This window comes from Perca fluviatilis, chromosome 17 (genome assembly GCF_010015445.1).
Source record: "Perca fluviatilis chromosome 17, GENO_Pfluv_1.0, whole genome shotgun sequence".
Classification (NCBI taxonomy): Eukaryota; Metazoa; Chordata; class Actinopteri; order Perciformes; family Percidae; genus Perca; species Perca fluviatilis.
The window spans coordinates 4,370,051-4,394,162 of NC_053128.1; the positions used below are offsets into that span (position 1 = coordinate 4,370,051).

Consider the following 24,112-nt stretch of genomic DNA (forward strand, 5'->3'; position numbering starts at 1 on the left):
ACTGCATGCCATGCTGCCTGAAACCACATAGTGATAATTACACATACCATAGGTGTGATGTGACTGTCTGATGTTTCTCTTATTGCAGTGAATGAGTGAGTGAGAAGTTGACTGTAGTATGTGTGCCTGCACAGTTTGTTTCTATGTCTCTCTAAGACAGCAAGTCTTTGTTTTAAAGGTTAGAACCAGTGGTGTAGTTCTTTTCCGTAGTGTTTACCTATCAGCCAAAAAGCCGTCAGAGTAGAGGAGATGTTTTTTGTTCTTCAACTTTGTTTATAACAATAATATAAACCAAAAAAGTTTGCCTCAATGTAACACGTTTTTGCATTTATGTATATGCAAACAGTGTGGAAGGAAAGCTCCGCAAAACACACTGACATGGCTGGATTAAAGGGGTCTCATGGGGCAAATTTGCTGTTGGGCCTCTATTGACATGGCCCTGTAACAGGGCCACAAGATCAAGTAATATTGCAGCACCTGCCTCTGTCGATACTTTATACGATAACTTTAGTGGTGCAATTTTTTGACAAATTTGCAATTATCCAGATTTACACACAGTAAATCTAGGGTCTTATATGGCTCCTGGGATCTGGGACCCTGGGGCAATTGCCCCTGAGAAAGTAATTTCTGTCATTTCACAGATAAGTAAAGATACAAAGAACTATAACACAGAATGAACCATGTTGGAACAGTTTGGCACACAGTTTATTTGCATAAAAGGGTGAAAAACAAGAACAGTAGAGAACTAGAACTATTTGTGCAAGGCAGCTTTATTTGTATAGCACATTTCAGCAACAAGGCAATTTAAAGTGCTTTACATAAAACATTAAATAGCAGTTAAAAACAATTTAAATATAAAAACAGCAGTAGAAATTAACAATCACTTAAAAGAAAGCAGCATAAAAAAGCCTTTAGGTTTCTTCTAAATGGCTTTGATTAGAAAATAGAATATATTCTGATTAAGGTTGTGTAAACAGAAATATGTAATAGGAACTAACTTTTTGTATAGATGGATTTAAAATAAAATAAAAACTACAAGTGCCTTAAGTAGAATACTTACTCTGTGGTGGAATGTAACTAAGTTCATTTACTCAATTACTGTACTTATGTACAAATTCAAGGTACTTGTACTTTACTTGAGTCTTTTCTTTTCATGCCACTTTCTGCTTCTACTCCGCTAAGTTACTTCTCAGAGTAAATATTGTACTTTTTACTCCACTACTTATCTGACAGCTTTAGTTAAATTAGTTTTATAATGAATTAAAATACCCAACAATATACTGTATAGGCCTACAAGTACAGAGGAAATGATTAACCGATTAAACAATAGTTGACAAACTTTGATCGTTTCCAGTTCCTAAAATGTGAGGATTTTTCGGCATTGACTACTTTTACTTTTAATAATTTAAGTAGGCTACATTTTCCTGATGATACTTTACATACTTTTCCTTCAGTAACATTTTCAATGCAGGAGTTTTACTTACAACCGAGTATTTTTATGTGGAATTAGTACTTTTACTTAAGTAAAGGATCTAGGCTACTTCTTCTACCAGTGTACTAGGCTAAACTAGTATGCAATAACACTAGGCCTACTACTATTACTAGCTAATAATTTAATGATAATAATGATACTAAGTATTAGGTATACAAATCGATTATGAAATGATCGCTGACATAAATAACAAACATGAATAGAATATAGCCTACTATAGTATTAAAGATTGAAACTAGAAGGACGAGTGAGGGGAAGAGAAGAAAAAGAAGGCAGAGGAAAGGGAAGAGCAGAAGGAAGAGATGGGAAAAAGGAGGAGGAGACGAATTAGGAGGAGGAGGAGTCTGTTTGTTGACATCGGACGAAAACGAAAATCAGATGAGTGAAGACCGATGATAATAACTCAATTTCTCGCCGTCATCAAGACATATAGCCTTGGCGAAAGCTAAGGTAAAGCACTGCCTGACGAGCCATGCACTTAAACACCACTGACCACTGTTTGTAGCCTGCATTCTACACAGAGCTCTTAGCTAGCGCTATGTTAGCTAACATCATAGTAGGGAAAGTCATCGTTAGCCCCAAGCTAATACACCGTTTCGGCAAGTTGAGGCATAGCTAACTTAGAATAACAAGCGTTGGTTTTTGGTGTGTTGGGTTGTTGTAAGTGAGTAGGCTTATAGTTGTCTGTTTGCCAGTAGCGATCTAGCGTTGGTGTTGTTAAAGTAAATTATTCCACAGTGTAGCTAGCTAGGAAGCTAGCTAACTTAGTAACAGTCTGCTGTATCTCCTATAGGAGTCATTGCTATTTGTGGTTAACTAAGGTTAACAATCTAGTAGCATCATTATCAACCGGAGTCATTCAGCTTAATATAGATAAGATAGGATCATTTTGTTAGTAATGGTGAAACAAGTTGCCATAGATATATATATAACGTTACGAGTTGTTGCAAAGTAGCAAATATTAGTTGCTAACAGTATCAGCCATTGGCATGACAGCTTACTTTGCTAAGCATGGAAAGGTCTGCAATACCCATAAGAGGTAACGTTAGTCTAAAAATGTAGATATGAGCTCAGGGTATTATGACAGTAAGGCGTTTTGACCGTAATAACTCGACTAGTTAATGTAGCTAGTATACACGGTAAATGCAGTAAGAGTTTGGCGAACATACTGTAAGTCACCTGTAATGTCTAGTCCAGGTCTTTGATGTTTCCTCTTTATTTTGGATTGAATGTCATTAGCCTACTTTAATTACTAAGTATGTTACGCAGTGTATAACCCATAATTAATGTATAGCTTCAATTAATGCCAAAGAGAGTGCAATAATGAATCTGATATTAGCTTATTGTGGAAGTTAAAATTGCACATGCACTATTTTAATTCACAGTTGCTTCAATTCAAACCTCACATTGGAGTGAAAATGTCAACAGATTTTTTATTTTTTTTTGCTGTTTCCCGCCAGAAGAAGCCTTCTGTGAAAAGAAATGTATCCTAACCCTTTACTTTGTTCAATAAACCCATCCTAAGGTCCCTGCACTGCCCTGTCTTTGATCTGAGGCAGAGAATAAGAGGCTAACATGGCAGCCAAAGCAGGAGACAGCCCTGACAGCCTCATGACTCTGGCAACAGTCTTCTGTCTGAGGAACCTTAGAAAAACCATGTGCTACCAGGAATTCAGGAACAAACTCTGTCTGCGCTCGGACATCTTCCTTCCCAGCGAAATCTGCGACAAGCTGGTCAACACGTACGTAGCAGGATACATCAATTGATGTTTAACCCAATTTCTTAATTTTTATTCTGTTAAATGCCACAATTGTCACAATATTACAGATTCCATGTTTTTTTTGTTTTTTTTTAATCAGATACATGGAGTTGGTCCACACAGACAGTAACTTTGAACCAGAAGAGAGCTTCTTCCAATTATTCTCAGACCCTCGAAGCACCAGACTGACCAGGGTACAGCTGAGGGAAGACTTTGTGCGTGACAGAGATCTGGAGGCCATTAAAAAACAGGTGGGATGTTGGAAGTTAGTCAAAGATTAGTTTTTCAGAATTAGCTGATTACAGCTTTCATTTTCTAGTTCACCTCTGTGGAACATCTCAACTAGAAAACTTAAGACAGACAATCAATCAATCAATCAAACAATCAATTTAGTTGTTTCATGAAATCGCATAAATACAATTTCAGTGAAATGTAATCCTGTCAGTTCCTACAATTGATGCATTAAAAAGTATTATTACATGGCATGGCTGAATACGATGGCATTCTGCAGTCTGCCAATTCTTTATAACAGACCGTTGCTAAGTGTAACAGACCGTTGCCATGCGTAGCAGAGCGTTGCCATGGATGCAGTTCTGATCACTCTAGAGGACATCCGTCAATCCGCTGAAAGAAGTCCGGCTAATTTATCAGCTGTGGCCGAAATTGAATCAGAATCAGAAAGGGCTTTATTGCCAAGTACATTTTTTGCACATACAAGGAATTTGTCATGGTGTTGTTGGTGCATGTCACACATTCTCAAATATAAGAAGGATAAAAGAATATAAACAATATAAGTATAAACATATTCACACAGTATGTATTAATAACGATAACATAAATGTAAATAAATAATAAAATAAGTTAAACAGTAGTAAAAAGGAACGCTACAGCAGAGTAGATACAGTGGCATGAGGAGCCAGAGGTGGAGGGTGGAGAGAGTCAGGGTGGGTTCCGGACCTTGTTGATAAGGCTAGTGGCGGAGGGGAAAAAACTGTTTGTGGCGTGTGGTTGAGGTCCTGATGGACCTCAGCCTCCTGCCAGAGGGGAGTGGCTCAAAGAGTTTCTGGCCGGGGCGGGAGGGGTCAGCCACAATCTTTCCAGCACGCTTCAGAGTCCTGGTGGCGTATCGGGGAAAAGTGGAGCAAGATCCTGTCCTCCAATCCAGGCAATGGCAGCAGATCTGGTGAGCGTTTATCGCTACATCTTGGAACAGTCTGTGATCGCTACGCAGTAACTTCAGCCGTAGGGACAACAGTTACATTGTAACATTGTGTTTCCAGGTGTGTCAAGTGCAATGCTTGTGCAAGAAGGAAATGAGATGAATGAGGGCAAAAAATGACAACATAAATATTCCCAAAGAAGTCCCATTTACCTTCCCCATCAACGGAAATGTTCAGTTTAATGTGAATCATAACGGCCACGAGAGCAGCCTTGATAGCTTGCTAGCTCACATGACAACGCCTCAGCTAATGTTATGTCAGCCCGCAGTGATTGAAACAACAAGCTGGTTGAAGGAATTTGTCCGCCTAGCTAGCGATAGAAGGGCAGCAATCCATCACAGCCCGACTCATTTTTATAAGATAATTTTTTGGGGCATTTATGGGCTTTTAATTCCACAGGACAGATGAATGCATGAAAGGGGAGAGAGAGGGGGAATGACATGCAGCAAAGGGCCGCAGGCCGGAGTCGAGCCCGCGGCCGTTGCGTCGAGGAGTAAACCTCTATATATGTGCGCCTGCTCTACCAACTGAGCTAACCCGGCCGCACCACATCCTGACTCATTTTGAAGGTAAATATACGGCTACTACCACAGCCCGTAAGAGGGGATAAAATGCGTGCAGGACCAGTGGCTTTTGCCAGGAATGTATTCGCTGCAAACAGCTGGCTTTCGGGTAGCTCATCGCTAGGGAGTTTACGTTGCCGTGGACGCAGTGTTCCAACAGCAGAGACGGTTCGGACTATTTTCTTTTGCGGATGCAATACAATCCTTTTTAAATCAATAAAATCCTTTTTAAATCTATATTTTATGTTAAATTATTAAACAATTTGGTAAGTAACTGTGTAATAATTGGGAAAGACCTTCTTCCACAGCACTGCGGGGCAGGGTCTGGCTAGTCCACACGACATTCCGGGATAGGAACATAAAAACATAAAAACAAATGACATTAAAGAAATACAAAAATACATGTGAGAGTGTGGTAGAAACCTGTAACGGCTTATATAAAAACCACAACCAAAGGACATACACTAATATAGATGTACTAAATCAATAATACATTTTAAGGAATGAAAAGGAATTTAGGAATGAAAGAGCCTGTAGTTATTCCCTTTTTTAAAGGAAAATTTAAGTAACTTTTTTACAACCTCAGTGTTTTGTAGTTTTCATTACCATCAGGTCATAATAACATTCTATTTACCAACTTAATTATAGAAACATAGACACAATAACACCAGTAGACAGTGGGTGTGGGTCTGCCAAAGGTCTTATCCCGGACTGTCCCAACTCCCCCGCCAGAAAATTGCTGTCGTTACATAGATTTTTACAATCTGTTTGCCCATTGTGCAATAAAAATGATTAAGACATGTAAACAGTTACACATGGAACATTGAAATGAGTGTCCATGTTCACAAAACAGACCACTGAGTTCCTTGATTAACTTTTATTTAGCAGTTAGTACTGTTTGGACAAATGCTGGTGAAGTGTTGGTGGGATACCCAACGCCTCAATTCCATAGTAATGATTCTTTTTAGATTCTTTTGCAATGGTACTGTCAAGACCGTAGAATTCGGAGGGGTGGCTGTTTAATTTTCTGTTACCAGTAATTACTACTTAAAGAAAATGTGTTAAATGTCAATTTTTTTTTCTTCAAACTTTAGCAAATGGTACCCTCCTCCAATCTCCACGGTTTAACTACAAAAACCTGAAATAGTAGTTTATTTTTTTAGGATGTTTAACATACCAATGTATGGTTACTGAAGAATGTTTATAATTTGTCACACCTTCTTCCTTAGATATAAAGGTCAGGTAGTTTTTTTTCTCTGAAAGACATTCTTATGTAATGTGGCACTTGAGTGTATCCAATTTCTAGGGTGCACAGATAGGGTCCGTTACTGTTTTCATGTACTCGTACTCATAAAACTACTCCGATACCGCACCCGATACCACTTCATTCATCACTGCTTGTGAGGCTAGTTAGCCTAACACTACTCTGTACTCTACGCAGCAGGTAATGTTAACCTACTGTTAGCTTGCTTGAACATGGTTACAAATCTTAATAATAATAATTAGAATTCATTACATTTATATAGCACTTTTCATCATAGATACTCAAAGCTACTCTCTACCACCAACAGTGGGTTGCATCCACCTGGGTGATCCACAGCAGCCTTACGACGCCAGACGCTCGCCACACATCATCTTACAACTGGATGGTCTTAAGTGTGACTGGATTTTTTCTCGAAAGGGTTCACTGGGATTCCCGGTACGGGATGTGCAACAGTCTGTAGCTAAAAACACAGTGTAGCTTACCGGTAGCCTGCAGATTCACTTTTCCAGACACCATGACCACAATCAGAGATGATGAGAAACTACAGAACTGTTAAATCCTCATGCTTCCCTGGAGTCACCTGTGTGGCAACATTTGGTTATCCCTGTGAGTTATGTAAACAAACCACGAATGGTAAAGCGGGTGGGCACCGATGGGACTTCATGGTGCATTCAGGTACACCTCGTAAAGTCACGATGCAATCAGGTGCAAATAATGCATGTTTTCAAAGTAATTCTTAGACTGTAATGTAATTAAGTAGTCATATTGGTACTCAGTATTGGCAAGTACCCAAAAGTACTTACTTGTACTTGGTCTGAAAAAAGTGGTATCGCTGCATCCTTACCGATTACAGTATGAATGAAAAAATTAGTTCCCAAGTGGGAAAATTCACATTTCATTAACATTGTGTGATATGACATGCCTTGGCAGAGGTCTGCACCCTTCAAGTGCTCTTCTGGTTACTAATATGGCATGTATAGTTCAAAGATATGTGTTGGTTACTTGGGGTATATATTAAAACAATTAGAACAAGGGTGGGTCTACAAACATGGGCTTGTAAAAAAGGGTACACCGATGTACTTTCGTAAGGGACTTCTCCAGTGCCCTATACAAGCTACTTCTGCAAGTGTGGGGATGGAACAAACAATTCACATAGTATTATACTGCAGTATAGTCTCTTATATCAGAACAATTGCATGTTGGATGGGACGGGGGACTGACAACCTCAGCCTGTCAGTCAGTCAATAGGGCATAGTGAACACAGTGGTGCCTGCCTGTAACAGAGGAAGTCTAACCCATACCGTGACAGCTTTTATGTCGCCGTTATATAAGCTGTGTGCGTGGAGTTTTGAAAAGTGTGAACACACTTGCAACCGCTTTACCGGCAGTGCCGTGACTCACTGGGACTTTAACAAAGTCGACGTTGTTTCGCTCCGTCGGCACCACAGCTCTGCGTGTGTGTGTGTGTGTGTGTGTGTGTGTGTGTGTGTGTCGGCAGTCGGAGCTCCGCTCTCTGTCAAGATGCAGAGACGTCAGATATGCTCGCGCTTATGCCCTCTCGGGTACCGCAATTTGGCACCGTTTGATTTAAAGTGAATCCGCCTTCGGTAGTACCGAGGGTATTTGTTCGGTACCCATCCCTAGTAATGAGTGGCACATAACGTGAAGTAACATGGCATTTTATTTTGTTTGAGTTTTAACTTGTCAAGTGGGGCAAGTCAATTTCTCTTCCACTTGCCCTACAAAAAAATCCACTTGTCCCGGATTGTAAAAACTGATTATTTTCCAATTCATTTTATAATGTTTTTATGCGTTCTGCAGAGAAGGGAGACTGCCGTTGGTCACGGTTTGGAATGAAAGGGAGAAAACAGGACAGAGTAACACGGTGGATATCGTTCATATAAAACCATTTTTTAACGACGTAGTTAAGGCGGCAGGCGTGTCTTGCTTAGGCGGCCGCCTAAGCTGCAAAGTGCTGCGGGAAACCCTGTGTTGTAAGTTACCTGTGGCTCCCATCCCTATAGCTGATTTGGTACAGCAGTTTGTAAAGGATAATCCAGTCCTTAATGATTGCAAGACCATCAAAATGTCAAAATGATTCACTAATTCATCAGTTATTTACTTTGTGTTGTCTGCCAGGACCTGATTGAGCTCCACCTCACCTACTGCAACAGTCTGTCATCCCGCAGCTTGAAAACACTGACCTGCTTCCGTGAGACCTTGGTGTCTCTTTGTCTTTTCGGCTGCAGCCACATCTTCTACAAGAAAGGCGGAGCCCCACTGGCCTGCAACGAAGACACCGAGGACGAGGAGGAGGAGAGCCCTGCTTCTAGGCAAGCATTAGAGACGGACTTTAACTTCCAGGGGTTCAACCGCCTCAGGTTGCTCAACTTAGGTGGACTTCCTGATGAGGTGGATGTGGAGACCCTGCTCAAACCCCTAAAGTCACTCACCTCACTAGATCTGTCAAATGTACAATTGCTGGGAACAGCTTTTCTCACCCAGTGGAAAGACAGACTAGCATCACTTGTTCTCTACAATGTGGATCTGTCGGAGGAGCTGGTCAGTACAGTGGTGGAGATCGTTAATCTAAGGTAAGATGGGGGGGCTTTTATGTACAAGTTTTCATTATGCTCTTAACACTCCCTGGTATTGCAGTCCTTTTAAATATTGCCAATTGATCGTGCCTGCTTCATATATATATATATATATATATATATATATATATATATATATATATATTTATTTATTTATTTATATATATTTATATATATATATATAGGTGATGAAACACAACACACATTTACTGATGTGCTGGGGGGGTGGTAGAAAACTGCATTTGAACTTAGGTTCTGTGTAGCTTTATCTTATTCAGTTGAAATGAAAATATTCGCTAGACTTAACTTAACGTAGAGTTGAACACGTTCATGGACTTTTAAAATAATGTATGAAATTACAATTTCGCAATGTGGAAGGTGTCTCTGGTGGTGATAAACTTGCAGAGAATTATCAACTAAATCTGCAGCTTCTAATCCTCATTTTAGTGCTTTATAGAGAGTTTGAGCTCATTGTTTAGCTGTTCTGGTTCACTCTCACTGTTCTTATACTGCAGTGTTGTTTTTGGCTGCAGCAGGCAGCTGTTTTCAGAGAAAAACCTGAAAAACGCCACTGCACAGTCCATCTGTAAGGCTAGGTATAGACATTTTTCACAGCAGACATGTTGACATGTCATAGTAGGAAAGCACAGGTGTATTCAATAATGAATAATAATAATGATGGCTGCATTCCACTTAGGAGAGGCCCTGGTATCGTGCATGCTGACTCACTGAAATAGCTTACTGGGACACTTGATGGAATTGAGCCATCGTTAAGGTTATCAATTTCAGCTGTGCTTTTCCTACTGTGACAAGACAAAATGTCTGCTGTGAAAAAGGTCCATAGGTGCTCAATACCTATTTAAGGTATCAACTGAAAAAACCCAGTACCACGTGGTATCGAAACTTCTCCAGTCAAACGTTGCCTGCATTCAATCCTTCTTGTCCCCAAATCAAGAAAATAATGACAATTTGTATGGTTTTGCTCGCTGCCAATCACCCCAATCCTTCAATTTAATGCAATGTATGATTGGTCCATTACCACAGCAGCTACAAGCCATACGGTCTGTGGTGTGGTGAAGTTTAGGGCGGTGTATTAAGTGGAATTTAGCGTGCAAGATACTTCCAGTCACATGATGGGTATGAAATGAAGAAGGAAATAAAAAATGTACCAAATGTTCAGATGTTTCAATTCAATGATTAAAAAATAAAGTTTATTTGCTTAAAGGTTGCATACATAAAATATAAACTAAATAGTCTTACTGCTACAAAACTATAATAGTAAACAAAGATGCTAAATAAGCAAGCAAGATGACATTTCATGCGAGCTTACCATTTTTTCATTTTAATTGATATACAACTTTGAATCAAAGTGGATTAAAGGATAGGTTTGGATGTTTTTAAGCCTGCCCTAGTATATATTTGCTCCCATCGCATAGACAATATGAGTATTTATAACATTTGTAATCGCAATGTCCCAATACACATGTTCCCTTTACATTGCCACAGATCATTTGAACAGAATGTGTCACTGTCATTGAATAAACTCTGCATTCTTCAGGCATCTTGACATCTCGCGGGAGAGCAGGCGGACCGCTAAGTTTAAGATGACCAGGAAAATCCTGACGGCCATCGTACAGCGCCTGGTCAACCTGGTGTCACTAGACATTTCAGGTCACATTATGCTAGACAACGGCACAGTTCCACACTTTGAAGAAGCTATGGGTCGGCCAAGGTGGGTAACCAAGTCTTGAATGTAAATATATATAAAAAAATAAATAAACTTATTTACTTTAAGTTTATTTGATTAAATGCATCAGTGTTAGCCATTCGGCTAATTTTCAAGTGTAGTCCTAGTTACATGCATGTCTTTATGAACTTCTGAACAAGCCAGGGTTTTTCTCTCTTTCAGCATTGAGCCGTGCAAGAGCAGCATCTTTCCTTTCCAGGAGCTGAAGAGACCCCTGCAGTTTCTGGGCTTGTATGACACTACCCTCTGTAATGTGACACACATCCCTGCTTATAAGGTACTGGTTATCTATTATTATTATTATTATTATTTATTAATAGTTATTTATTATTTGTTTATCTGTGTCTTCTACTTTTCCTCCTATCCCTTGCTGCTGCAACAGTGTGAATTTCCCCACTGTGGGATTAATAAAGGATTTTGAGTCTTGAAATGTAATACACATTACAGTTCATGGCTGATAATAATTATTTTGGGCATGATCACAACTAAAGCAGGGTTTCTGCGGGGTCTTAAAAAGCCTAATGGCGATTTTCCATTACATGGTACCTGCTCAACTCGACTCGACTCTACTCGCCTTTTTTGCTTTTCCATTATGAAAGAAAGAGTCCCTGGTACCTGCCGACAGGTCATTTTTTCAGTATCACCTCCGTCGAGGTTCCAAGTGAGCTAAGGCGATACCTAAGGGTGACGTGAAAACCTGCCGACTACTGATTGGTCGGAGAGAATCGTCACTAATCACTGCGTCATCATTGCTAGCGACAGACGGGGGTGGGGGTGTTCTGAACAAACCCGCCATTTTTAAATAGTTTAGCCAGCGGTGTTGTTTTTGCTGCCTCCAGCTTCTTTTGAAACAAAATGTGTCTTCTGGTAAACAGCCACATGCTGAGAGTCAAAAACAACACACCTTCGACGTTCTGTGTGTGTTGCGTTATGTCACAGCAGTTTCCTGCGCCGTCGCTATGACGTCCAGTCGCGCTCGCCTCACGCATGAGGCGGTACTTAATCTGCAATGGAAAAAGGAGGACGGGGCACCGCGGTTGAGCCGAGCTGGTACTAGCACTGGGTAAGCGCCATACAATTTCAAAATCAAAATTTAAGGCCTTGAAAAGTCTTCAATTCGCTGAAGTATTGTGTTCTAGGTCTTAACATTTTTAAACCGGTCTTCATTTTCCTACGTCCTGCAACGCTACCTCTAATGCTCCCGCAGAGCTTCAGAATGGTTTTGTTTTTGATTCTGTGGTGTTGTAGTTCTTTCTTTCGCTAGTCCAAAAAGAATTTGCTGTATTACGACTAAAAATGAGACCAACATGCAACTTATATTGCAGCCAATCAGCTTTCGTGTTATTGGTGCGAGTCTCTTTCAGATTGTACCACAGACATTAAAAAGATTTTATTCTTCAGCTATGGGGAATTGCAAGTTTAGCAATACTTGGCTTGAAAAAAACGTTTCAGAGGATGTTTCAGGACTCTGACATCTGATGTTTTTATGTTTGATTGATGTCGTGATACAGGTCTTACATTTCATTCCTAATGGTCTTAAAAAGTCTTAAATTTGACTTGGTAAAACCTGCAGAAACCCTGAACTAGTTAGACATTTTTGTGATTGAAATGGAAAAGTTAATTCTTTCAAACAGATCATGTGGTCATATTATCGTATTGGTCCGCATATAAGACGTTTTCCCCCCCCTGGAAATACGTCTGAAAAAGTGGGGTCGTCTTAATATTTGGGATCTAGACTTTTTTATGTTAAAGTGCTCACATTATGCTTTTTGGCTTTTTTTTCCCTTACATTTATTGTGTTATATATCTTTTTTTGTGCACGTTATTGGTTTACAAAGTGAAAAGCCCAAAGTCACCCCCCCCCAAAGGGACTTCCCATCTCCAACAGAAAACACTGTTCACAAACTGCTCCAAAAAGCTCTGTTGTAGTCCAGCCTTTACTTCAGAGACAGACGTGGTCACTTTGTAACACACGTTATAAGGCTAGCATGGCACGCCCTCATAGTCTGCTTCTGACTGGCTAGTAGTCCTTACCTAGGTACTGAGCATGTGCGACTCCCAACAAAGATGGAACAGAAGTGTCTCACTCTGTAGCTAAAACGGAGAGCTCAACACACAGGGTGAAAAGAGGAGCTGCAGCAATGTGCAGTACAACAAAAATGTGGTGTTTTTTTGAAAATGAAACCATGTAAACCTATTCTGATACAACCTCTAAACACAATTATGAACTTAAAAATGAGCATAATATGAACACTTTAATACACCCACAACAACACGAAATGAGTAAAACGCGTGTTGCCCTTCTAACTGAAGAGAGTCACCGACTCTTCGTTTGTGGGTTACATGGCTTTTTCAGGTGACAGGATCAAAGAACGAAGAACAGGTCCTGAATGCCATTGAGGCTTACACAGAGTTTCGCCCTGAGCTGGCCCACCGAGCCATCAATCAGCTGTTTGACATCGCCAGGATTCAACACTGCAGTCAACTCCTCCGAGCTTTGCAAGTATGATACGTTTGAGTTGGGTTGTTTTTAAAGAAGGGGACACCAGTGACTTCCAATGAAATCTTTGTGCCATGATTATGACTGTGCCACTCCCTCATACCACCCCTTTAAACTTTCTGTCCTTTCAGCTTGTCATAGCAGCATTGAAGTGCCATAAATATGATAAGAGCATCCAGGTCACAGGCAGCGCCGCTCTGTTCTACTTGACCAACACAGAGTACCGCAGTGACCAGAGTGTGCGGTTGCGCAGAGAGGTCATTCAAGTGGTACTAAATGGAATGGAGCAGTACCAGGAGGTCACCGTAAGTCTACTCGGTCAACTTAAAGTTTATTTGTGAAGTGAAATACTTTCCTTTTTAAAAAGTGGATATTTGATGCATTTGTCTGACAGTAGAAACATAACAACACTATATCACACTATATACGGTGTGATTGGCTATACTGAAACAAAATAAATGATCTGAAAAGTGCAAAGTTGACAGAGCAGAGTTTAAACTTGACACAAGCCATGTCAGAATGGTCTATATCCATTTATCACCCTCCTAAACAATGGCACTCATGTCAACCTATATTAATAAAGATCAATACAATGTCTATAAAAAGTAAGACTTGAAAGTTAATGTTCTCTGACAGTCCCCATGCATATTATCAAAGCTTTTGGTATTAAACCTAAGCCCTTTTTTGGTGCTGACTATAATGTCGAACACGAGTATTGAAAACCATCATACTCATATTTGTACTCTTTTTAACTTCATCTTTCATGAGACAGGTTCTTATTTAGATTATTATTTTGACAAAATGTATTTCATGAATGGAGAATTTCAGGAAAAAAACTCAGAAAATGTCTGTATGTGTGTAAAAAGGTATAGTTCTTAAAAACAAAAACAAGGAAAAATGTAGTTGTTTATTTTATGCTTGATGAATTAAGTTTTCACTCTGTGTGGCTTAATTAAAGTTATCGAAAGATCAATCAGATCAAGGTTTTTAGACCTATATGATCACCATGTTGTTGCTCTCCAGACTTCGTAAACCTTCCTGTGTCTCCCTCTGTGTCCCCATCCCTGCCCCACACCAGGTCCAGAGGAACTGCTGCTTGACTCTGTGTAACTTCAGTATTCCAGAGGAGCTGGAGTTCCAGTACAGTCGAGTCAACCAGCTGCTGCTGAAAATCCTGGAGCCAGCTCGGCAGGATGAGTCCATCCAGAGAATTGCTGTGCACCTGTGCAATGCTTTGGTCTGTCAGGTGGACAACCATCACAAGGAAGCTGTGGGAAAGATGGGATTTGTCAAGGTAACATTAAGATGAGCTTTACTCTTCTAATTTCCCCATATTCCTGACAAGTGTCCATAAAAAATGTCCAATTACAATAGTTATGAAACACAATTTCTCTTTCCTCTATTGTCGTGAAAGCCATCCAAGCAAGGAGCAGTGAGCAGCCACAGTAAAATAATTGTAAATCATTTCCACTGTGTTAGGGACCTTTTAAGAGGACAAAGGCAAGCTTCCCTAACATTTCAAAGGGTTCACTGTGGTGGTGCAGTGGGATGTATGTGTGCTTGGCTGCAGAGGAATCAAAAAGCACAAAAAAGATGCACAATATTCTATCAAAAATGTTCTTCCTGGCTCTGCTTTTGCAGCCATTTAATGCAACAATCTTGCAACGCACTGTGTTGGTTAGTCAAAATCTGTGCAAGCACACATAATACTATCTAGGATTGCACTAATTTACTGTTCACTTCACAATCATCGGAATAGAGGAGACCATTAATGCTACTGTGGTAACTTTCCAGAGTTGTACAGTCCTTTCTCAAACATCAAAAATCAAATTGGTCTTATTTTATCTTTTGTCCTCTAATCAGCAACAGATCAAAACAACCACATTGATACATACATAGGGTTGGGTACAGAGACCCGGTGCTAATACGGCACCGGTGCCTTAACGACCTGTATCTACCTGACCGAATAGCAATGCCGATTTCGTTGCCACTTAAATGCCTGCGCTGCCCTCTGATGCTCCGAAACGGACGGTACAGGCAGCAGAAGCATCGCTGCATGTGACACTAGTTAACATGACACTAGGCAGCAGGTAACGTTAGCCTACTAGTAGCTGGATTAAACACGGTTAAAATGCTGACAGCTTAACAGTGTGAAGTGTGACTGTATTTCACTGTAGAGGTTTACAGTATAATACATATACATATAATACATTATACATATAAATCTGAGTTTGCTACTCAGAGTTTTCTCATCACTTTCTAGACAAAGCAGCTAGACAAAGCTTAGATTTTGACATATATTTGTCACACACACGTTTTAATGGAATGTTTTGTCTACTGAGGTTTTTATTTTGTAGTCATTCCATGCTTAAGCCTTAAACCTGCTTGTGAAAGTCCCCTTCTCTCCCAGTAATCTTCCATGTCAGAGGCTCAGTCATGTTTAAAAGGTGGATCATTGGCTTCTTAGAACATGAAACTTGAGGTGGTCAGATGTAATGTGATAAAGTAGATGGACAGCCAATATGTGTTTTAAATAATGTATGTATGTCTTATTAGGTCATGTGTATATATACACATATCTATATATATATATTTATTTATTTATTTTTTATAATTTTTTTTCCTGCACTCTTGCCTAAAGTTGTTGTCCATTATCCCATCCTCTTTCAGTCACTCTGATGATTTTCTGATTTGTACTTGTCTGGAGACAGTAACTATTAAATAAAAATCAACACATAATAATAAATAATAATAATATTTTGTTTTTCTTTACGATTATTAACTTATTTTTTTATTGATTTTACTAAATCTATTATCCTGAAGCAACACAGCCCATTGTGTTGTTTTGCCATAGTGCTACTAGCTGATTATGGTTAATGTTTTTATTTGACTGTCATTCCTCCTTCACAGACAATGCTGAATTTAATTCAGAAGAAGCTACAGGACAGAATGGTGAGTCTCAGTTTTACACCTCCCGGATCTTTTGACCTTAAAAATTGTATTGCGTTGTAAACACAAACCTGACTCGATTAGACTATTAACCAATAACCATGCCTGCGTCACATAGGTTTGCCTAACTGTTAGAATGAAGTGGAAGGGATTCTTGCTATAAATATTGTGTGTTTGTTTCCCTCTCAGTGTGACCAGGTGATGGAGTTTTCCTGGAGCGCTCTGTGGAACATCACTGATGAGACGCCCGACAACTGTCAGATGTTCCTCAACTGTCGGGGCATGAGTCTCTTTCTGGATTGTCTACAAGTGAGTCCACACTCACCCCACGCTGCAACTCTTGTGTCTTTTCTGAAACCATAAGCATACATAAGCTGCCTTCAGGATTTTTTTTCTATATATTGTAGTGTGTATCTGATGAAATATCATTTTTTTGGACTATAATGGCAGTAGTCTCCAGCTATTTCCCCTGTGTAATAACATACCCCTCCTATACCTGATGATCTTACTTCAGGAGTTTCCAGACAAGCAGGAGCTTCACCGCAACATGTTGGGCCTTTTGGGAAATGTTGCTGAGGTCAAAGCACTGAGGCCACAGCTGCTCACTCCACAGTTCATCACTGTATTTAGGTAAGAAAACTGTTAAAACCGGTGAAGAGTCTTGAATGATTCTGGTCAACCTTTCCAGTGTACCTGTCATTAATAAAACAGGAGCGGCCAATTAGAAGCGTACTCGTCCAAAAATGTTTGAAATACAAGTGCTGTTTGACACACAGCTCATGTATGATCATTTCATAAACGTTCAGCTTTTAATTTAATTATTGACAAACAGCCTGTTTCATGACTCCAACACTACACTTTAAGACAGAGAAAGATTAAAGTGGGCAGTGAGGCAGCGTAGATGGCTGTCAAATATTTATCTGTGTAGAGTGCGCTGATGAATCACCACTAACTCAACGGTGCGTTTGCCTTTAGTATAACATACAGGCACTGCTCAAACAAATGAAAGCTAAGGCCGACTTAAATGAACACACCTAGAAGAAACTACAGTGCATATCAGACTACTGGTGGCTATACATACATACATTCACTCCCAGTGAAGATTACAAACCAAAGACACATACTGTTACATACTGTACCACAGCAATGGATCCATGGCACTGGTTCTGAACAGTTAACAGGCTTCCAAATACAGGTTGCACACAGAACATTTCACCTTTGTCATATCTTTGGAGCGCCAACACAGCCACACCACAGCCTTTACCCACACACATAAAAATGCCTTACTGAACTGAATGAACCACAGAGAGAAGATACAGATAAACTGTTCTAGTGATTAAAGGCGAAAATCCTCATAAAATAATATATAAAAAAAGGGTTATTATTTCATGCAGACCTCTAATCAGATATCTAATGTTTTCATCTGTCAACCCTTCACTGTTTGATGCTTTGGCAGTAACCTGCTTGACAGTAAGGCAGATGGGATCGAGGTGTCGTACAATGCATGTGGCGTGCTTTCCCACATCATGTTTGATGGGCCGGAGGTTTGGTCAATGGAAGTGCCGCTAAGAGACACAGTGATGGACAAGATGTGGAATGCCATCCAGAGTTGGGACGTCAGCTCTCGCCGCAACATCAACTACAGGTGATTATCTGTTTAATTTTTCCTTATTAATGCCATTGACAAAAGGTGCTTTAGTTTATGATTTCTTCTCCTCTTTGGCTGGCAGTAGTCATCTTCTGTCAAAATGGTCACTGCAGACCTAATGGTCTGCAAAGCACAGTGTATGGACCAAAGGATCTTTGGATCCATTTGTAGCTGTAACACAACTAGCCACAACTTCAGCCTGCCAAAAGTAAGGTCCATGAAAGTTGCGCCTAAGTGTAACTCAACATTTTATGTGTTCCGGCATCAAGTCACCTGGCGAGATTTCAGAAGGAGACTTCACCACCTTTTGTTGTCAGACAGCTATAATAACAGTCTGAGCCTGTCAGTGGCAATAACAGCACTTTTAGTGGACGACGTACATTGTTTAAACTACTTATTATATATAAACTGGCTACTGAAAAACTGGCCCGTTGTAGGTTGTCCGGTAAGAACTTCAACCAGAGATGTCTGATTTTGAGATCCAGGAAAATTTCTTGAGATGCCAGATGAATGACAATTCGAACATGAAGGTGACTTTGAAGTTGTATGTGAAGTTACATGCAAAGCTGGGCGTGGTTCTGAAATATAAGCAAATAATAATACTGCACATCAATAAGCATCTGACTTACTATGAACAATACTGAAACTATATGTAACCACCAGTATATAACAACAAACAATACTAAGAAATTTAAATAATTTCTTAGTCATGATTAACATAAATGAAATGTAACATATTGCTCATTAACACAAACTGAGAAAAAGATATATCTATTACATCCCACATACGGATCAAAACAGTGAAATACACCTTTAATATCTGAGCATGTGGCTCCACAGCGCTAGTCTGTTTACTGGCGATTGCATGTTGTTGCTAGCGATCATTATAACGGAATTATGAACATGTGGCTGCACAAATAATATTAAACAATCTTCACATCCATCAGCTATGCAATAGACAACACAGCAACAGCAATATTATGGCGATAAAATATCCCTCTCACTAAAAATAAATGTCACATCGTAACACAGCCTAAACTTGGACGCGTCGTGGCAGAACACTTATTGAAATCAACAAATGTAGCTTTAGCGTTTACACAGATCAAAAGGCAGTAAAACCCATAACAGCGTAGCAAGCTACAGAATAGTTTTAACTTACGTTCTGAGCTACACACATCACTTCACTAAGTCCGAAAAACGGGAACATAATGATAGAGAAAAAGTCTGAAACAGCTGTCTGTCCCCTTCTCCTGTCTGAGCGCAAGTGTTTGACAGGAGATCAAAGCGCTGAATCTCGTCAGTCAATCTCAGGAGAGAGAGCGAATGTTATGGCCTTTTCTACATACATGACGGTGTGTAATTTCCCCATAGGGTTACACTGCAGCTTGTTTCCCGGCTCCAAGCTGCAGCGCTCTCTTTCAGTACTGGACCAATTTCAAAAGTTAGTTGTTCCCATTAGTCACTTAGACAACATAAAACATGCGAAAATAGGGTTCAGGTTGAAAAATACAGAAATCCCCCTTTTAAAGCTGTTGTGTCATGACAACACATCTGTATATTGATCAGTAATTATAACCTCTTTTTAACCGAACTGGGGCTACTGTTGACAATGCATCATGTTATAAAGCAGTTATTGTTTCATCAGCTGTTTATTGTTAGTGTCCAGTTTTTACTAAGCTACCCGCTATAGCTCAATAAACTCCCCACTGGAAGGGTTTCAGGACAAGTACGGCGGATACAACTCGAGTCACTTTATGAGCTTTTATTGCGCACACATACACAGTGAGCATCCACACACTAGGTAGCCTGACGGCTACCGCTACGCTAGCCTGTCAGCTTGATAATTAGAATTAACCAATGAAATTATCCAATCATGTGATATTAATTCTTGATTTGAATTACTAGCAAACTGCTAGTTTATAGTCACTCACCGGCAAGGCGTACCAGTCCTGACCATCAATTGAATGAAAGAAAGGAGGAAAAAAAAAAAAAAACTAAAGTCGGGGTCTGGGGTCCACACAAAACATAAAACATTACAACAGATAAGACGTTTTCAGACAAAACAGCCACATGATATAAAAATAAGAGCAGTATAACTAGCATTATTCTTTCTTGCAAATATAACTATACATAGTCCTCTTCATATACTCTTATACATCTTACACTAAATCTTAAAAAAATCAAACATCTTTGTATACATGTATATAAATATTCCTATACATAAAAAGTACAAAAGTAGTTACAAAATATGGTTACAGGCGTAGGGCCCTTAGATGTTGCTTTGCTTGTTTTTTAAAGCTAGATTTATTGTGCGCTTTAGCAATCTCAGCCGGAAGTGAGTTCCATGCAACCATACCTCGATACAATACTGTACGTTGCATTGATTGTGTTCGGGATCTAGGAACTTTGAAAAGACCTCTGGTGGCATGTCTGGTGGGGGTATTTATGTGTGTTAGAGCTAAATGTAAGTTGACTATACAAACAATGAGGAATTTCCAATTCATTAATGTTTCTAACAAAAGCCAGGAGTGATGCTGATAGTCTCTCCTCAACTTTCAACTAGGAGAGATTGACATGCATGTTGTTTACATTAGACCTAAGTGTAAATTTGTACCAAATACAATGCTTCTAGTCTTTGACATGTTTAAGAATAATTTATTGCTAGTAACCCATTATAGTGCTACCTGCAACTCTTTGTTGAGGGTTGCAGTTATTTCATTAATTGTAGGTACATACATGTATATTGTTGTATCATCTGCATACATGGACACATGGGCGTTTTTAAAAGCAAGTGGAAAATCATTAATAAAAACAGAAAATAGTATAAATACTGTGGGACCTCTGAAAATAAAGTACAGATCATTGTTGGTCAGTAATGTGAAACGGAGTAACAACATGTCTGTATATACTGAGTTGAAGTGGTGGCCTAGCTGTACAGTACAGCTGTCCGTGGTTTTCCCTTCTTTTTGAATTTTTTTAAAAATTGACTTTGGTCTCTCAGGTCATTCGAGCCCATCCTGCGACTGCTCCCCCAGAGCATCTCCCCTGTCAGTCAGCACTGGGCAACATGGGCTCTCTACAACCTGGTGTCAGTTTACCGTGAGTATCTGCTGCTCTAGAGGGTTTCACACCAGACTCAACAGTTAGTGTTTACATCGTCAGGTGTTCTGAACAATCAGCACCAACCCTGGCACTGGTAACTTGTGTTAATCTCATATAATACACACGTTCTAGCTAATAGATACATATGATTTGGAATGTTTAAATTATGACTTCTTTTTCTACAGTGTTCTGACATTAACATTTCTCTTCACTTGTCACCAGGCTGCTTGTTTTTATTCATGTACACAGCCTGCCTTTCCTTACTGCTGATATGCCTACATTGTGCTGTATACAGTAATGCACAGTAATAATTCTCGTTCGGTCTCTTTACATTCATTTTCGTCCTACAGCAAGCAAGTATTGTCCCCTGCTGATAAAGGAAGGAGGAGTAAGTCTTCTAGAGAAAGTTTTGGAACTGGAAAGCTCACAGCCAGAAACCAAGGACATGGCCAGGTAAGACTTACGGCTCTGTGTATAAGCTGTGCTTGAAAGAATCCTTTTTAGCCTGATATTTATGTACTTGTTAGCACTCTGTAGTTTGTCGGAAGGTGCTATTTGCCAAGACAAATTCTACAGCTGATGATTCAGACACAGGCGTGTTTTTAAAAGAGAATGAAAAGAATGAAAAGTCTTTGGCTCAATCATTTGGTTGCCAACAGTCATCAGTCATTTCCTGCAGCAATCTGGATATATATAGAAGCACATAAAGTCACTTCCACATCTGTGATTCAGTTCATTTAGTTCATGCTAAGGAAAAAGATACTTGTCTTTTAGTTCTGGTCCGTTTTGTGTTTACATTGACTTATTACAAACAAGCCAAGAGGTGTAATCATGAAGTCACATTTACTGACAGGGAACTCCTAGGTTAAACTGTTTTGGTGATTTCCTCCTACATAACCATAGACCCACATAGACCTGTGGAGAGGAAATCATATTCCGGTGGCTGACAGTAAGTCATGCTGCACTTTAGTGAACCTGATGTGTTTATTAATCTTCTCCAGTGTCACAAAGAACCCACCAGGAAATAACTGATTATGAGAATGAATAGTCGAAACTCCAAATGGACCTCCATGGGCCCTATCTTTCGCGCGGCACAGCACAAAGCCCGACGCAAGTGTCTTTGCTAATTTAAGACCGACCCACTTGTCAATTTCCCATCCAGCGCCCACATCGTTTAAATAGCAAACGCACCTGCACCCATCTGGGCGCCCATGGACGTGCTGGTCTTACAGGGAGGTGTGTTCAGGTGCATTCTGGGCGTGCTGGTCTTACAAGGAGGTGTGTTCAGGTGAATTCTTGGCGTATTTCTATCTTGTGGCAGCGGGAAGTGATCGCCCCATTGACCAACAAAACCTGGTCTAAAGTCAATAACGCAGCATTTCGTTGTTATTTTAACGGCGCATTAGTAAAATGCACCTAGGCTCGTGCACAGCGCGCGCACACCATGCTTGTTACACACACAGGGACGCACAGCAGCACACACACATGCAAAAGATTAAAAATAAAAATATTACGGTGCAAATCCGCCATCATAATAGCAATGCGCCAAGGTACAAACGCTCCTGGCTTTTAAAGGGAATGGAAGATGACACTCTGATTGGTTTATTGCATGTTACACCCAAAACACACCTCTGATTAATTAAGACACTAAGTACAACCCTTTAGAACCACAAGTCTGGCGCACGGAGCCTTTTTTCCGCCGTCAAACAAGCAAAAGTGGATTTGTCACGCCGTGCACTTAGACCGTAAAAATAGGGCCCCAAATGTCATGAATTATGATGGCTACCAAATGATAATGCATAAATATTAGCACTGTCAATCAATTAAAATATAAAATCGCGATTAATTGAATTGATGTAATTGAATTTTACATTGTTGCTTGTTTCGCTGCTGCTGACTGCAGCGATCTTGCTTATTACTGGACCAATGTCAAAGATTGCCGTTCCCATCAGTCACTTAGACACAAAAACATAGGGAAATAGGGTCCAGGTTGAAAAAACGGTAGTTACCCTTTAAGGCCATGTATGAAGCACTTGGACACACCAAACCCTAACTAACTTGTGCAATATTTATATTTTTCAGCAAAGTAATGGAGCAGTGTGAAACCTTCAAAGAAGACCCCATGGAAACAAATCATGGACAGGAGGTTAACTACGGACAAAGAGGTTGACACCACAGGAGCCATGGTTCCCAGCCAACATCAACCAAACCGACCTAAGGCCCCTCCTACAGTCATCACCACAAGGGTCAATTGTGTGCATTACTCTTATTATTCTTATCATTCTTATTATTTTGTAGAGCAGAAATGTGTCTCTGGCCCTTTTTCACGGCTATTTGGACAAAACCTTAATATATGACACATAGGACTTGATGATGTGGTGCATGGTGTTTATGTTGTGAGGGTGCTTTCCTTTAGTACACTTAAGCATCTCTTGTGTTAGGATGGTTTTGTGGGGGTGGGTGACTGTTATCTTTCTCTGTGTGTGTGTGTGCGTGTGCGCGTGCGTGTGCGTGTGTGTGTGCGTCAAAGATTTAACGACAGAACAAAACCGTTAGAATGATGCTTGGTTCTCAGTGGAAGGAAACAAATGCCCTCCCCCAGCTCACTGCTATTAACTGTGTAACAACGAACAAAAGGCTAAAGGCTGTGTAGTGTCCTGCGCTGCCATCAGAGGTCTCACACTGCTCTCTCACACTCACTCATGCTTGTGGAGGCCACAGAGCTCTTGCCACAGTATAGTAAAAAATTAGCCATTACGTGTGTATGCTGCAGAGAAGCATCACACTGATGTTGACGGGAGGCACAATAATTTCTTTGTTATATATGTAAATATTCTCTTGTTTGTCTCATCCTTTCACTGCGTGTATGTTTTATAATATAACTGTAAACACTCATGACTTCACTCTATATTTAAATTTGTTTAGGTTTGCCTGACATATGGTTAGTGCTAAGAAACTGTATACCGAATAACCAATCGTTCAAATTTAGTCTGGCAATCCTGGATTCTCTAGATTAGTATTATATTATTTAGATTTAGTTGCTATTTGCTTTTGTTTTTAATTATCTGGCATTTTATCCTGATTCTGTTGATTCTTCTTATTGGAAGCAGCTATGAGGGAGGTCGATACACCCAAAGTAAATATGTTTTATAGGGCCAAAAGTATGTGAATACTACAGGCCCCTATGCACAAAGCCAGGTTTTCTTTCCAGTTTGGTGTGGAAGAAGTTGATTGGCCTGCAAAGAGCCCTGACCTCAACCCCATCCAATG

The 24,112-nt window shown here is 40.0% G+C and overlaps 1 protein-coding gene across 1 annotated transcript; it reads left to right on the forward strand.

Annotated features, from left to right (window-relative positions):
- Positions 1 to 1,819: 1,819 nt before the first annotated feature.
- zer1 (zyg-11 related, cell cycle regulator) lies at positions 1,820 to 23,213 on the forward strand. Its single transcript, XM_039778879.1, has 16 exons — positions 1,820 to 1,942; positions 3,018 to 3,234; positions 3,353 to 3,503; positions 8,439 to 8,893; positions 10,455 to 10,628; positions 10,806 to 10,920; positions 13,000 to 13,146; positions 13,275 to 13,448; positions 14,222 to 14,437; positions 16,054 to 16,095; positions 16,282 to 16,401; positions 16,607 to 16,722; positions 17,549 to 17,737; positions 20,742 to 20,839; positions 21,193 to 21,295; positions 22,925 to 23,213. The coding sequence occupies exons 2-16, from the start codon at positions 3,068 to 3,070 to the stop codon at positions 23,010 to 23,012; spliced, it is 2,355 nt and encodes a 784-aa protein (XP_039634813.1). The 5' UTR covers positions 1,820 to 1,942; positions 3,018 to 3,067; the 3' UTR covers positions 23,013 to 23,213.
- The last annotated feature ends 899 nt before the right edge of the window (positions 23,214 to 24,112 follow it).

Bases quoted from the DNA above. Each gene is read 5' to 3' on its own strand.
- zer1 (XM_039778879.1), top strand. From the start codon at position 3,068: ATGGCAGCCAAAGCAGGAGACAGCCCTGACAGCCTCATGACTCTGGCA. The intron at 3,235-3,352 runs GTACGTAGCAGG...TTTTTTAATCAG, and splicing joins TGCGACAAGCTGGTCAACAC to ATACATGGAGTTGGTCCACA. The intron at 17,738-20,741 runs GTGATTATCTGT...TTGGTCTCTCAG, and splicing joins CGCCGCAACATCAACTACAG to GTCATTCGAGCCCATCCTGC.